Source organism: Agelaius phoeniceus, chromosome 2, assembly GCF_051311805.1.
Source record: "Agelaius phoeniceus isolate bAgePho1 chromosome 2, bAgePho1.hap1, whole genome shotgun sequence".
Classification (NCBI taxonomy): domain Eukaryota; kingdom Metazoa; phylum Chordata; class Aves; order Passeriformes; family Icteridae; genus Agelaius; species Agelaius phoeniceus.
The window spans coordinates 99,080,967-99,097,978 of record NC_135266.1 but is presented as its reverse complement, the minus strand read 5'-3'; the positions used below and the strand labels follow the sequence as shown (position 1 = coordinate 99,097,978).

The window sequence follows — 17,012 nt, the reverse complement described above, 5'->3', positions numbered from 1 at the left end:
GGAGCAATAGCTAAGTATGAGCCTATACATGAGAAAGCCCTGGTAATGGCATTTGCTCAATGAAAAAATACATCAAAGGGAGGAAATGGCAGATGAAAATAACCTTTGCTATCTCCAAGCCTTCTGTGGAAAGTCCCTACCTATGAGCAGTATTCATGCAGAAAAGCCAGCACTCATATCCTGTTTACTTTACTCTCATGGATACTGATTAACTTTTCCTGAGCTTTATTTCACATCTTTTCCAGATATCACCCAACCATTTCCTAAAACATGAATCCATCCACAAGCAAAGGGAAAGCAGTGAGGCTGCAGGAAGTAGGCCAGGGTTTTCACAGGCATGTTGTTCTGCTGCTGGTGCCAGCCCCGGGAGAGGCCAGCGTGCACACAGGCCTGTGCGCATGCACGTGCAGCTGCCTTGTGGGGGTACACTGCAGCATTGACATCCCCGCACGGGCACGCGGCCAGCGTGGCAGCACAGCATCAACCAACTCCTTCTTTTTCTAATTAACATTTGTCAAACTTGGAGAGAAGCCCAGGATGCAAAATTTGGATGCAAAATTCAAAAAGCACAGAAGCTGGAAATGTTCACACACAGGCTCTTCATTTACTCTTAGTTTTTTTTATAGGTCATGCCCAGATGACTTACTAGCTCTTACTGTAACTTACAATTGGCAATACTAATCATTTTTTTGTATGTCACAGTGAACAGTAGAACTGTACTCCAAAAAAAGTGGCAAAGTTTAATAGTAGGTGGGCATAAAGGTTTTCCCTTTCAAGAAAAATTTTTCCCTGAAGTTCCCCCTTTGGGTGGGTGAAGAGGAGAAGGCCTTTAACGCCATCAGCAGACAGGAGTGAGAATATTTTGACCAGATGTGGGAATTGTTTATAACAATGGTTTCTCAAACTCATGTGAATTCATCCAGTTTCCTGCACAGCACTCAGCAATGCAAGTTCAAATGATTAAGCTGACCCAGTGCTGAAACAATGAATTCTCGGTATATGCTTGAAAGCCACTTTTAAACTCTTGTGATTTCAGTTGCCAATTCTGTAGAAGGTTCTCTGTGAGAGAAATGGATTAAACAGTAAAAAAATAGCCCTTTGCTATTTTTTTATCAGCACAGCAATTCATGCTATCTGCTGACATTAGAAGAGAATGGGGAGTGAGGTATTATATTTATTAAAGTAAAAAGGTAATGCATGTAATCAATCACTCTCAGGTATCCTAAATGGCCTATAAACAGCACCTCTAATAGAGTACCTAGCACTAAGCACTGGGAACTATTTCTAGTTCCCAGCAGGGCACTTACATCCTAGCCTAGATAAAAGATAGGGAAATAAGACATTGGGTCATGTTATGAGGTTCAGAGCTATTTCAGAGCTGAAGAAATTCTAAAAAGTAATATGCTCCAAGAGTTCCTGGAACTTTAAGGAGTACATGCAAGATAGTGAGCTGGCTATTAATAAGCCTCCTCCACAACATGTTTCCAAAACCCAAGTAGTCAGCTTATACCAGGGCCCCATTCAAGACTGAACTGTTGCAGTCCTCATGGCAAGGACAAAACCCATGGCTTCTCTAACAGAAGTGAGCAAATGAAGCTCCTTCTTTCTCTCTCTGCACAATTTCTGGGTCTGTCTACAGCCAGCTTCTACTTGGCTTCTAGGTAAAATCTGAAAATGCCTCCATACTGATGTTCCAGAGAACTGAAAATTTTAAGAGACCTTGGAAGAGGACAAAAGTTAACTCTTGCGAATAGTCCTTTCCTAAATCCTCTCCAGATGAACAGAGACTCTTTTTATAGAAGAGCTTTGTGTGCCTCCTACTAACTTAGGGATATCTTTGTTTTATTGGTCTTCTGTTCTGACACTGCATTAGCTAATGAGCAGTGCAGGACGTAATGTGAACCAAGTGATTTAATTTTAATGTGGCTTCTGCTTCCTGCACTGATTCAGCTGTGGACTAATTACACAGATCTTTGCTTCTGTAGAAGGGTCTTTCAGGCTGCTTGTGACAGGCAGCTCTGCTCTGCTTTTAAGGAAGATGGTGTGGGCACTTGCTGGATCAGTAAGGCTGCTTTCAAAGCAGGGTCAAGTGCTTTTACTATCTCAAGGGGCCAATTCCACTCTTTGCCAGATGACAATTAAAGGCCATGTATCACTGATACCAGTGATAACAACAGAAGTGTTCTACTTAAATGACAGCAGTTTCAGACAGTACTATTAAAAATAATGTAGATCAATTCCAGATCATTAGCACGCTATTTTAGAATTACTTTGGCACAAAGGAGGCTTTTCTTCCAGAGATTTTTGTCACATTAGAGGGTTTTTTGCCATACTTGTCTTAATAGATTCATTTCTAATAGACTAAGAGGCTCAGTTCATAAAGAAAGGTTTTTGATTAATCATGTTTGTTGTATTAGCATGAAGGAGGAGTTTTTTGCGGAAAGCATTTACATAAACAACATTTATACAACACAACATTGCAATCCAAAAGCATTAGTGAGCTGCTTTGCAGGCAATGCAGATGGGAGTTGCCTAATCTTAAGTGGAAGTAAAGCCACTGTTAAAGTAAATATGCAGTAGCAAGAGCACCTAACAAAGGGAACATGAATAATAACTTCTAATTTCAGCTGAATGTGGGAGGATATAGGTAGGCAGCAAAAGGAGCTGGAAACCAATTTCCAGTGTGATTCATAGAGATTTTCAGCAGTGGTTTGCACAGGTAAATTGTAACAGTCGACATTTACAGATATCTTTTCACTTATTAAAATTCCATAGATTTAGGGCTTTTTCTTTTTTGGCAAATGAAATACTGAAGCACAACAAACTTATACTGGCTCATAGTACTGACTGTGTCAAGTATCTTGACTTTCAGACACAGAACTTGTCCCCTGATTCTGCAAAATACTGCTCACATTTAAGTGAGAGAAATTATTTGATGAATGGAATAGCCTGCAGAAGTTCGGTGAGGATTTTAACACCACTGGAATTGTACCTTATATTGTTCACGGCTCATGAATAACCATGAGCCATGAACGATATTAGTACAAAAGGATGTACTAGTACATTAATAAGGTTATTCCTTTGCTCCATACTCCTTCATTACCACTAACATCTAGAGTCACTCTCTACCTACACATTTACTAAGACAAAGCAAGCTCCCTGTTGCCATTACATTCCCAACTCCTTCCTCCTACATTTTTCTTCTTGTTCTGTATTACTCAACTAGATTTGGCAACATTTTTCCTTCACAGAAATCAAAAGTGGGTGTTCTGACACAAGAACAGAAAACAAGAATAATCCAAATCTGGTCCACAAAGCTCTTCTAAATACTATAAATGAAAGCAGCATTTGACCCAATGCTAATATAAAGTGATTCTGAAAAAGTGATGGCACATGGAAAAAAAATTAGAAAGCCAAGAGTAATTTCCAAACAATACGTTTTACCTTCTTTGGTCTTATATAGATTTTGATATTGATGCTGATGTCAGAGGAGTCTTGCAGCTGATATCAGTTTTGACCTAGCCTGTTAGAGGGTAATGCTGTACTATTTCAGTATCACTGAAATAATTAAATACTTAATTAATTAAATACTTTCTGTAAATGTATGTAAGTGGTAATGACAGACACTTTACCTTCAAGTCCTTTGCAAGCAATTTCCTTTCAGCACTGCAGAGTATCAAGATTACAGGGTGTCAGCATCATTCTACAGACTTTCACACTACATAACATTCTCCAAAGAAATAGACACATCTTCACTAACAAGAATTTATTCGTGTATTTGGAAGAGATATGCAGTAAATCTTTACAGCACAAAACTAAACATGGCTCCCTCTTGAGTCTAAAGTGTGCATGTTACTTCTTTAAAAAGTGCATCTTTTAACAAGCATCTTGTTCAAAAGGAACAGGAAAAAAAGAACATCCTCCTACCGCAACATAAACAAAACCTCTGAACTCACAATAAAGCAAATGGTAGAAAACTGCATCTTGAGCAATCAAGTCAGGTCCAACCAATTTTAATAGGCACCTACTGTGGCTTCTGGAATCACTGTTGCATGCATATCTCTAGTCATATTGGATTTCTCTTTCAGCTTTGACTGCAGCAATGTGTGTTCCATCACACCAATCTGTATGTCCATCTGAATGGTTTCTTGCCTCAATTTTGTTAAGGCCTGTTTAATCTTCACTAGAGGAGCTGTCCCAAAAAAGATAAACAGTACAACTCTTGTCAGCCATGTAACACAAAAGCATTGTTTGCTGTAATTTACTCCTTAAAATGGAAGAGTTGAATGAACAAAAGGGTGTTCTACTCTAAAGACATGATTGTACTGATACATCATTTTTAATATGCAAAACACTTTAAAGACAGAAATAGGCAATGACAATTTTGCTGTCTTCTTGACATCTAAGAGCTTCAAAAATGTGCATCAACATTAAGACAGGTTTTTCAATGATGTGTTTTGCTCAGCTGAAAGCCTTATCCCCATAGCTGATTTGAGGTTTAGTGGAGAACTGAAGACACCTTCAGCAGGGTGTGAAAATCTTACCTGTGAAAAGCTATTAAAATGTTTTGTGCCTTCCATTTTGTTTCTAACCCCTCCCTTCCCATTAGTATGATGCTGCTGCATCATCTTGCTCCTTGCAATTGCTCTAATTCTTTTTAATGAAGTACATATCGTAAAACTGTCACCAAGAAAAAGGATGAAGCAAAAATGTACTTACCACCATCAGTCATACTGCTTCCTTTCTCTTCTGTTTCCTGCTTTACTTTCTCTAATGCTTCTGTAATCTTAAGAGATTTTTTTCTTAATTAAACCAGATGAATATTGAATTTTTAGAAAGTACTGCTTTTTTAAAAAAAAATTAACTAATCCATCTTACTTGTTACATAAAGAGGAACGATTGTTCAAACATTCAGAAATTAATTTAACTGAACTGATGTTGTTAAAAAATTACAGAAAAAGGGTAACAATTTGACCAAACACCATGGTGTTACTGAAAAATCTGCGCATCCCCAGTAAAAAACAACAATATAAGTGTTTCAGTGTGATGCTGGATCGATGAACAAAGGAACCAATATCCCCACAGATCAAGTTTCATCAAATAACCATGCCCACTGCCCTTCTGGAAGCATCAGGACTTTGGCATGTTACACTGGAAACCTGAGAAACAGCACTGCAGCATAAGAAGTTGCAGCAGTCCAGCCTGCTGGCACTGGCACAGGTACATGTATGTAAAATCCACATTTGAAGAACAAAAGTACATTTCAACACTGTCTAGCAACTACAGACAATGAACAAAAGCAAATATATGATTCTAAAGTATAGCCAAGGTAATAATTCAGTAATCTTGTGATAATGTGAAAATAGCCCTTCATTAAGGCTTCAATAAGCCTTTTCAGCAATGAAAAGGAATCAGTGCTGCATTGCTACTGCCTGCCTGGTAATGGTATTGCCAGGTTGACTGAGGTCTTGACTGCACGCCTGAAAACAGATCAGTACTAACATCCAATATGTGTGGTTTAGCTCAGACATGTGCCACTGCATCTATGTAGTTTGAAGGATGCCAGCTAGTAACATATTCACCATTACTTATCAGTCAATCAGCTCCCAAAGTGCACACTGTAAATCTGAAGTCATCACAAAATACTTTTTCAAACTTACTTCCTTGAGAGTGAAATAGAAAGCAGATCTAATTCTGCAGAATTCATACACTCAGAAATCTTTGCTAGAAAACTCAATTAAACTGCTGCATTACCTACAGCAGCTGCACTTGGTATCACTGTAGGTACCTTCTAACTCAACTGTTCTATCTGTTCTGAAACATCTCAAACTTGTTGTACAATTTCTAACACATTCTTATTGTATGACCCTTTTATGCACCTATTCCTGAGGCTTCATTGTCTAATAAGTAAAGCTGGTCTCTAAAATCCAAACAGAGCCATTTAAAAAATTTGTGAATTGGATAAAGAGTTGAAGTATGTGGAAATGAGGCTGTAATTCTAAATGAAATGCCATGAAACACTCAACATGGTGTTAGGAGACAGATGTTTATTTAAATTTGTAAGAGCACCAATATAAAGGAAAACCAGATTTAGGTAATAAGATAATTTGATGTATGGAAAAAAATGACTATTTTGTCAAATATTGCTTTTAAGTGCCTGGAAGATAAAAATTTCAAACTGTTAATTTTAACTAAAGATAAGAATTAAGCTTTTCTTCTTCCAAAGAATTTATGGGCATGATTTATTAATCCCCCAAAATTCTGGGGTACAGGTTATAAAATACAGAACATGTACCTTCATTTACAAACTGAGCTCACATTTCGCAAGTTAAAAATCAACGGCAGCCTGTATTTAAAAGTTAGGGACTGGACTAGATCACCTCCCCCAAACAAAAAATAATCTTTACCATGAGAACAAATCAGAGAGAACTGGTTTCATTAAACTGCAACCACTAAATGCTAACTCTCTGAAGACAGTTTTAAAGTAAGATGTGTTTTACCTCAGAAAGCACTCTAATCCTTTCAGTTACTCCTCCACTTCCCTCCTGGTACTTCTCTTTAGCCTGGAAAAAAACATGTCTTGGCTGTAATGACAGAGTTGGAGAAGTGTATGCAGATAGTTCAGAGAAAACTTCAATACTTGCTCTCTTATGTTTCAATTCCAGAAACTCTCCCACAAATCCCCAGTGAGGTTTACAAATGAGGACAGGGTTGAAACATCAGCCCCTGCAATGACTATCATTCAAAAATGTAAAGCAGTAAATAGTAAAAATACGCACTTGATAAGAACTATGCTTTCTAATCATTTACATGAGGAAATAAACATGAAGAAAATCTGCCATAATGCAGAAAGGATTGAATACTGAAATCCAGAATAATACTTCATCAACAGTAAATTACTGTCTCGAAGATACCTTAACAACAAGGCAAACAGAAGGTGCAGAGGTCAAATTCTGTTAGCATTACTGTCACCATGGCCACAACCAGGAGGGCTTGCCAAAAGGCACACTATAATGCCTCCTAAATAGGGGATGAAAAATCTTCTCAGACAGCAATCTATTGGCATAAAAACTAAATGTAGCAAAGAAGTAATCAGAGTGCTTTGTGCACATTAGCACCAGTACCCAATCTAAGGGATGAATATTGGACTGAGACTGTAGTTATTCCACTCCTGACAGATGTGTGAACTTCACAGAGAAAGCAGAACTAGCAATTTACTAGTTGCTCAAGACTGGCAACAGCTATACATAATACTCAGGCAAAACCATCTATTTTCCCCTGCAGAACAGTTGAATAAAAATTGCTAGTTTAGCTTAGGAAGAATATAATTTGACAGCCAATCAACATTTCCCCTGCTTTATATCCAACAGCAGAATTCATAGATAGCTCACTCCATGTCGTCTTTACCTCTACCCTCACTTAACAGCAAGTTAATACAGGACAAGGCAACAACAAAAGATCAGCAATACCTCACTCAGCAAGGCTTGTGCTGAACGGTATTCTTGAACCAAGTGCTCCAACTGATTGTTGATGTACTTTTCCCTGCTATTGATCTTTTCCAGTGTTCTGCTGATTTCATTATGGAGTTTGTCAAGGTAACCCTAGAAAATCACATTCTGTGGGTTGACAGTTGACAGAGAATATGTAAAGAGTATCAAAATGATGCTGTAGTTAAGAAAGGCTATGGAAGCCTACAGACAGAGAGGAAAATAGTACAGAAATACTGTGTTTAGCCAACAAAAAAATATTCCCAATGTGTTCTGGTTTGCCCACTTCCAAAACACATATTTCAGTCTTCACTGCTTCATCACTCTCCCCTCCTCAATTAATTACAAGTTTCAATGTCAGTAAGGTACTCTAGCAACAGTATTTGAGAGTATTTGGGGGTTTTAACAGCACTTTCCGATTGTATTATTCTATTTTGTCCTGTGTAGTCAGGATGCACTTATGGTAATGCATTCATTACTGGAGCCTGATAGCCCTGTTAATCCTCACACATACAACTCTTTCCCAGAAGGTATGCTGTTACCAGCACTGTCCTTAAAGATCCTTGTCATATCTTTCCCTTTTTAATTTTACAGCAATAGCACAAGAAACAATGAAGGAAAAAAGATCAATTTAGCCCTTAATGCATATCAAATAAAAAATAAAAACGCTGACAGATTAGTAAAATATTCTGTACATACAAGACATACCCTAGTTTCTTTTAAAGAAGAATCAATTCCATCCTTATGCTGATGCATTTGATCTACATGAATCCTCCAATCCTACAAAAGGCATCACAAATTAAAACACAGGTAAGTACAATTTTTATCCTTCTCTGGTTACTAAACAGCGGCATGTATGCAAAGCAGGGTCAGTTCTCTTTTATACTATTGCCATATATCATCCTGCCAGTGCCATGTTCATAGCCAGGGGCACTGGCTCAATGTGACACCATTTATAAATCTCCTAAATGTCACATGTGACACTCAGATCCATAAACAAACACTGACATCCTCACTGACACCATAGTAGCTACGCTTTTTAGAGTCTGATTTTCATGGAACTATTTCTGTTAGAAACCACTCTGGGCACAAATACTAAAACTATTGGTTGTAGCTGCACTAGTTCAGCTTGTTCTTAGACAAAATGACTGCTTTTGATGCCCAACACCTACCAATTCTGGACTATCTGTTCTTTACCTTCTATTTCAGTCATTACCATTACCAGAAGAAGAATGGAAAGAAAAAGAGGCAGAAATACCAAAACTTGGTTTTGGTAACAGGATACAATTAGAAGAGGGAAAATTATTTCCAGCTTCAAGATCATAGGACACATACATGGACTCTGGGGTGGGGGCTGAGAAAAGGTGCTGTGAACTGGCCCTGAACACCAGGTAATGAGTCACTAGAGATAATGTGCTTATGTTGTGTTTCACGTTTGAAGGAGACTCTTCTTGGTCTGGTGACAGTTGTTCACAATTTGCCAAACTTTGGAGTTTAAATAAAAACAACAGGCAGACAACCCACCCCCAACTCTGTCCAGGACTTTACAGTAAGTTCTAGTTTCTAGTGCCATTGATTAAACCATTAATACTCTCCTGGTACTATGTTTACATGCACAGCTTAGGAAACAGAATATGTTTTCTGGCACAACAAAAAGGCCAAACATTTCTCTCCAGTTATTTCTAAAAGAAGCTAGAAGAAGAATCCTCTTTTTATGTTCATTTTGACATATTCCTTAAGGCAAAGAGATGGTGCATTAACGGGAAGCTAGTAAACCTCAGATCTTACAGTGGCTTTAATTTTTTATCTATGTCTTTATTAAGTTTTAATTCCTCACTGTGAGACTCAAGCATCATGTTCTCTGCAACAGATGGGCTTGCTGAGGATCACAGCAGAGTGGTTCAAGCCAGGCAATTCTTCACACAGAAAAATGCAGTATGGTGTAAGACAGGCAAGCAGCTCAGCAGACAGTTGAAGGTTTCCCCTATTTTTGGCAAGGTAATTTCTTTCATTGTATTCATGTATATGTATTGTATTGCTGTATCAGTGCTGCAGATTGCTCCAACACCCCAACTACCTGGGTCACTGCAAATGAACAATTTCAATAGTGCACTGATCTGTGTGTGCTACGCAAGCTCCTGGAAAGAATGCTTACGGCAATGCCAGGAGCAGGCCCTAGGTTTGGACCTGCCAAAGATGGATACCTACTTCTAAGCTGCTCATTCTAGACTCCTTGAAATAGACTATGGAGAGAAATACATAGTTCTAAGACATGATGAATTTCACCCTGAGACAGTTACCAGGATATGGTGAGCAAAAGCAGTTGAAAAAGTGATCACTTATTTTCACTAAATATTAGGAGACTTCAGGATGACTAGACCAGGGTACAGACCTACTTGATTGTCATGTAAAGTTCACCAAGAGAATCCCATACAATCAGCCTTCCATACAATCAGGTTAAAAAATAGAAGAGTTGAAAGGTAAGATCATCAGCTGTCCTCCAAGAAGATGTTTTAATAGTTGTTAAACTGAGGATATAATATTTTAGAAGTGTGAATATATTGGAAATGTCAGAGGACTGAAAAAATCCCCACTGAATAATTATATAGAAATAAGGTGCCTCGTAAGCAGCAGAAAAAAAATTTAATACTGAAAAAACACCTTACTGAAAATTATTGCTTCTAGGGTCAAATCAAGTGACAAAAGTTCAGAAAAGGTAGCACTGGAGAGCCTATTACTCACAGGTCTTTGCATGACAGAAGACAACAACTGCAAACGGAAAGTAAACAGCATTGACTGAAATCACATTTTAATCACGACATGTACACAAGCAAATCCATTCTTCCATACCTTATTGTCAGTCCTGACTGTGACTTTCAGCTGTGGAAGCACACGTTCCACTTCCAGATTCCACTCTGCTGCATCTGTTGTGGACTGTAAAATCTCTTCTTGCTTTGCAGTGTCATTCATGTTCTGTGTAAAAATCCCAAAGTTTATACACAAAATATCATTGTTATGCAATGAAATCACTATAATGGCTTGCAGTGTTAATATTAGAAAAATATTTATATCCAGAATGATCTAGACTACAGATGAAACAGATTTCTTTAATGGCTTTCTTTAATTCTTTAGAATTAAAGTATATCTTCTCATCATACTTAAAACTGAAGACAATTAAATGTATATATTAAGAAATTATAATACATCTCAGAAATGGTGTATTTATGTGGGATTAAATGTATTCATGAAACTAATGCCATGTTTCTCTAGAAGTCTCTGCAAAAACTTTCTTGCAAATGTTCCCAGCAGCCCTTCAGCCCTATCAGTTTAGAAACTGGCTGCATATTGTTCTTTCAAAATAATATTAATATATAATACCTGATTCATTTCAGATGGGTTTTTTTTCAAGTAAAGACTATGCAAGGATTTTTAGATTTAAATCCAACAGACACAAATTGCTGCTACAGATGTAAAAATCTCTCATGAGAGGACTAATGCATAATAACTTACTGATCTGTACGTTTGTGCCTTTAAAACACTCAGGTCAATATAATTTTCTTCATTGTCTGACTCTTCTTCCTTAAGAGAAGTTTCAAAGCAAGACTTCAGTAATTATTGCACAATTTTTCTCCATAATTTTATTTTGCAGGAGAACAAACCAATGAGTATTAAGTTCCATATTTCTGAACAAAACAAGACATGGAGAATTTATGAAATGGAGCTTATGAAGAGGCATAATACCTAGGACAAGCTGAAAGGTCAAAGCTACCCCACATTTCCTTCATAGCACCACAGTATTACAAAAATAAACCAACTAACCAACAAAACCCAAACCCTAAAGCCTCTGACATCAAATGGCCCATTGTCAATAGTTGTATGGTAACTGTATTTTTTTATGTATTTCTTAAAGCTCTACCTTAAAAATGAAGCCCCATCAAAACAAAAGCCAAATTACAACCGGACCTCAACACAGTTTTGAAGATGTTGTTTGTACTATGTATTTGAAGTCACAGAATGATGCCACATCTTAAATGTGCAGAATAACACAACTGAAATTGAGGCAATTGTTTTTTTCTTGCCCATGAGACCACACACTCTGTTAACATACTCTATAAATCTGTTATAGTCTCAAAATCCCCTTCTTCTGTGACTATGATCAGCTGAGAGCCCATTACGCGTAGGAAACAATGCTTTTTCTGTGCATTAACCTTCATTTATCTATACAGTATTTCATCTGCCATTTTATCACCCAGACACTTCACCCCTATACCCCTTGTCCCCCTCTTGACTGTCTTTTCCACCAAAGTGAAATTTCACCATCCACCTCCTTTCTACAGAAATCACAAAAGCTGCAATAACACAGGTCTTAGGGTAAAATCCTTCAAGACTGACTTGAAGGATTTTACCCTAATAAAATACTCACTTGAAGGATTTTACCCTTGAAATAAACCTTGGAGCTTATTTCTCTTTCCTCTATTTTACCCAGTTTTTAACTAACAGGGACTACTATTTCCTTCTGGCATGTCTGACCCTGAGTCCCCTAAATACCTGCGAGAAATTTAGACTAAATTAAGACTGTCTTTTGCTAAACGGACAATAGATATTTGTGCAGCATTTAGAAGAACACACCACCAGAACAAGATTGGTTATCAGAACTGAGAAACCAAACTGAGCAGATTTTCTTGCACACCCAGCCTCACTGCCTACTGCTGGCTACCTAATACAGGCAATCCCTGATTTACAGAACTAGGCTTGTCTCTGTCAGCTTCATCATTTTTATTCAGAAGAATCAAAACCAAAGAACAATCAGTGAACCTCATCATTAACATTTAATTGCTGGAAATACTGCTAAATTCAATTATGGATACAGCTAATATCAATATACCGGCAGCAACAATGGACCAGGGAAAAAATTACATTGGCATGTAATTAATCCCTGTAGAACTACTAGGGGCTTTAAAAAGTGAGTATCCTTTTGGTATAAACTGCCTGGTAATGTAATACCTAGTAAAGGAATAACACCTCAGTGGTTTTATTAACACACATATATTCCAAAGAGCTAAAAGAACACGTTAGTTATGAAAATCATGGCCTAGGACAATACTGAGAACAAACCCAGAGGTTCTTTGAAGGATTTCAACTATGCTTTAATTAACTGTTTCATCCCCACTTCCCAATTTAAGCAGCTTACACCTCAACAAGATACAGAAAAGAGGAGACAGCTGACTGTTTTCCTATTTTAACCCTTTAGTTTAACATCAAGAGTAGATTTATCAGGAGAAAAGAAACAATTCTGAATCTCTGTGTTTTTAATGCATAGTTAGATTCTACTGCACATAAGAATATACACTCTGTCTTGAAGAGTTAATCTTATCTGAAAAGCCACAAAAAAACCCTACAGAGAATCTGACAATGCAGGAATAGAGCTGCAGGAAAAAAACTTGAACAGCTAATTAAAAATACTTCTTAAAAAAAGCCAAACAAAATGAACAATGAATAAAAATTTCCTCATAGTTGACCAATACTAATATAATCAAAACCAGCCAAATAAACCTACTGCAATATCCTCTTCCAATTTACTAAGTGTTAATTCTGCATCATCTTCTGTTATTTCTTCTTCTTCTGGCTCTTCTGTTGGGTATGCTGGCCTGAAATTAATTCAAAGAACAGCAGAGCTTTTAAATGCAATAAATTGTACATACCTCTGCAAACAAAACATTTCATGTGAAAAATGGATGATATGGAACATACCTAGACAGTGTTTTGCAACTTAAATAAATATATACTCTGCCTTGAAAGTCCTGTTCATCTTGGACTGTCTTAAAAGTAAAGGCAGTACAGTACATTCACACTACAAAGTCATCTAGGAAGTAAATTTTGGGGTTTGTCTCTATTGGTCTAACTCTTAAAATTCAAGTGCAAGTCACCACAGGCTTATTTGCAGCCTACAGTGGAATTTGTGTACTAAAGAGAAGTAACAGTAAAATATTTCCAAGGTAGAAATTACTTTGCTATATCCATTTCAAAACCCATTGGAGGAAAAGAATAAAAGAACACTTTTAAAGACATTTTCATATATTTGAGGTTATCTGTCATCTAATTTGTCCTAGGATTTCCTTCAGATTAAATAAAATTACTCTAGTCTACTTGTAACATGACCATACTGTGCATAACTCCAGGAATTTACTACTGATTGATAGAACCTAAACGGACATTACATGTTTCAACTCAAATACCAGATTAACAAGGAGTTATATGTAGGGAAATAACAAAAAAAAGTCATCAGTTAAACCTTAATTAGCTAAGTCTATAATGGTCCAAACTCAGCCTTGCTGGCAACAGGCCAGTTGTGTGAAATTGCATTAGGAATTAACTGGCCACCCTGCTTCAAGCCTAGTTGAATTTACCATCTCATGAAATGTCAAGTAAAACAGTTTTAGTCATTCCTATGTTTTATCTTACCACTACAACTTACATCTGTTTGCTGGAAAATAATGTATTAGGGGGGATGCTTAGAAGTGTACTGTACCTTTTCCAGCTAAACCCAGTGTGCTTCAAGGCTTCTTCAGCTAAACAATCAAGAACGTAGCACACTTGCTCTCCGCAGCCTGTCTTTAATTTTGAGGGAGGAAAATCCACAGGCCTTCCCTAAAATAAAAAGAGACAGGCTGTTTACTAATGGCCTAACAACCCAAATTTCCTCAAAGGGAGATAAGTTTTGTACACTAAAAAGTGTCCCTTGTGTATGAGATTTTATTAATGACAATTTACATTCTTCTCCTATGCAGCTCCAGTGAAGCAACAGAAGGAAAACCAGACGATGCCAAGGAAAAGATGCAGTGTAGAAATCTTTAAGCATATGGTAAGACCATACACCCAGGTAGCAGAAGAGGCAGAAGCCCCAAGGGATCTGGATGGTCAAGCACACAAGTGACAAGGCAACATAGTAACAGCTACAGAGAAACTCAAGTATTGAGACTTAACTACCAACTTTTCAACAGTGTCCTGTTTGCTCCATATTTTACTTATAAAATATTTTAATTTATTGCTGTCATGCAGGATAAACATAGTAGTTTGATATAGTTTAACTCCTTTAGAGAACAGTGTCCTTAACATCATTCACAGCTGCACCAGAGTATAATCTTCCATAAGATCATACTTCTTGTCAGCTGATATAGTCTCCTGATCTTTGGAGTTCAGCTTTTTTCCTTTCTTTTTTTTAATTAAAAAAAAAATCTCAGTAGTTCCTCGCAGTTTGTACAACCTTTTACTCCTTACCAAAAAAAAGAAAAAACAAAAACAAAACTAAAAAAAACAAAACAAAACCAACCAAAAAAAAACCAAAAAAACAACCAAAAAACCCCACAAACATTCTTCTAAACCACTTCCTACACTACAAATTAAGTCATTGACTTTGGCTGGAGCAGGATCACAAACCGTGTAAACCTTCCAGATGAAATCTCTGAAAATTATGCTACTATAAATGAGCAACATATGTGGTACTACAAAAGGTAAGCCTGGTTAAATCCATTTTACAGACTGCAGAACAAAACCAACTGGAATTATTTATAAGACCATTTCTGTAGTGTTAAAAAAAAATAGCAAGTAGGTACAGCCTATGTAAACTTCCAATTAACTAAGTAACACAGTACAAACTTACAGCTAGGAAAAGTCTGTCCAGTCCTTGGGACCAGACCCAGCAGGAGAGCAGTGTGTGACTGCTGTTATTTCTGAAGGGAATGCAGAAGCTTGCAACACACTTGGGAAGAGAGCCCATGTGACACTCACAAAGGACCGCAGCTTGGAGAGCACATTTGAAATCACTGCATTGGGGTCGTCGTACTCCTGCGGCTGCTCGAAGGGATGTCCTGCTTTGCTGATCAGCCAAGCGGCAAGCGTGCAGAACATGAAGAACTGCTCACCGGGATTGGTGGGCAGCGCAAAGTAGTGCCTGTTTCAAAAGGGAGCAAATGGTACGTAGTGTGAGTTTCTGGAGCTCTTACAACATTATAGGTAAGCACAGGCTACAGAGCAGTTTCTTTACCCAGTTTTCTCAATGAGCAACCCATCTGACCAAAAATCAGGACGCCTGGTTTCACACATAACCACAGCAGACCAAGTTTTCTACACCCAGCTTGCTTATTTCCAGCTTTGTGTAAGTTATTAGTCAACACCAGACTTGGCTGCCAAATTCCCCAAATCACCTCCCCTTCACACTTTCCTCAAGAAATGCAGGAGGATGGTATTCCTACATTTGCAAATTCAGCTCAGATCAGGAGCATGTTTTGAAGTGATCCTTCCACCTGTCCTTATCTATACTGTGCTTTGGGTTGCTTTGGAGAGCAATGAAAACTGGATCTGACTTGGATCACACCAAATTCAATTATGTGATCCTAATAAGAATTCAGTCTATAAAACCAGACTACCCCCCCGAGTATAAATTACATGAATACTGGATACTGGGAACTTCTGGAAATGCTTCCCTTTACCAATACAGCTACTCACTGAAGTACACAAAGGTCTGCTGTCCTGCTCCAAACATTCCAATAGTTCAACGGCAGGCTAGACCTAATTTACAGAATTTACAGCCACTGTGCTCATACTTGAGCCTCCTTCCCAAAAAGGGGGTAACTTAGCAAACTGTTGCTTATAAGAAGCTTAATTCTGTGACACCCTGCAGTGGAGCCTGGCTGAAAGTGATGAATGAGTTTAAAAGTTATATGGGCAGGTGGATATTGGGATCACACTGGCCCTGATTCCCAGACTTCCTGTCTCCACCATAATTTAAAAGAAAGACATAAAAAACCATTACATGTGAAACAAGTATGTACTGGATATGAAAGCCCAGGCTTACCAAAAACGGGTCCAAGACCCTCTTTGTAAAGGATTAAAGGGTAAAAAATATACACACACCATGAATAGCTATCCTGAATTCAAGATATTTAGAGTTATTTTGAACAACTTGGAATTTACGCAGAGCTATTTTCTGCGGAAGAGGTAGAATTTAGGTAGAATTACTTTTTGCACGGGTACCGTGGCATGTAGACACCTAATACTTGCCGGGAGCAGGAAAGGTCAAGGGACTATTTACTTAGCGCATCTCAGCCTTTCGCGGGGCCTCGCGTTCTGAAAGCTTCCAGCTCACACGGGAAGCTTTGTTCCTGGCTAGTTTTCCCAGGTATTCTGCCATGCAGGCCCTTCGCTATGCTCTGACGGCCCGGAGGAATTCCTTCCCGCTGCCCCCCGCCCACGGCCACGCCAGCGCCCTCGGGCCGAGGCGCGAGTCAGAAGCACCTGGACAGAGGCCGCATGTTGTGGCGCCGTAGCGCCTCCTCCTCGTAGCTCAGCAGTTTCAGCTTGTCCAGCAGGTCCTCCATGAGCACGAACATGTGAAAAGCCGCGCCGGGCCCACGCTCCGCCGGGCCCTCCTCGTTCCGCTCCCGCTCCCCGCGCCGGCCCGGAGCGCCCTCTTCCGCCATCTTGACTCGTAACCACAGCGACGGGGGGGGGCCCGCCCGCCGCTGA

At 38.5% G+C, this 17,012-nt stretch overlaps 1 protein-coding gene and 1 long non-coding RNA gene across 2 annotated transcripts; one reads left to right on the top strand and one right to left on the bottom strand.

Annotated features, from left to right (window-relative positions):
- Positions 1 to 3,751: 3,751 nt before the first annotated feature.
- IFT57 (intraflagellar transport 57) lies at positions 3,752 to 17,005 on the bottom strand. Its single transcript, XM_054654178.2, has 11 exons — positions 16,782 to 17,005; positions 15,276 to 15,438; positions 14,017 to 14,135; positions 13,045 to 13,135; positions 10,998 to 11,066; positions 10,338 to 10,460; positions 8,196 to 8,267; positions 7,470 to 7,601; positions 6,501 to 6,563; positions 4,720 to 4,786; positions 3,752 to 4,192 (listed from the first exon to the last, which is right to left on the bottom strand). The coding sequence occupies exons 1-11, from the start codon at positions 16,964 to 16,966 to the stop codon at positions 4,014 to 4,016; spliced, it is 1,263 nt and encodes a 420-aa protein (XP_054510153.2). The 5' UTR covers positions 16,967 to 17,005; the 3' UTR covers positions 3,752 to 4,013.
- On the top strand, positions 9,317 to 15,311 carry LOC143693401 (uncharacterized). Its single transcript, XR_013181047.1, has 3 exons — positions 9,317 to 9,485; positions 14,276 to 14,349; positions 15,224 to 15,311. It is a non-coding gene; the product is annotated as an uncharacterized LOC143693401 (long non-coding RNA).
- Positions 17,006 to 17,012: the final 7 nt, after the last annotated feature.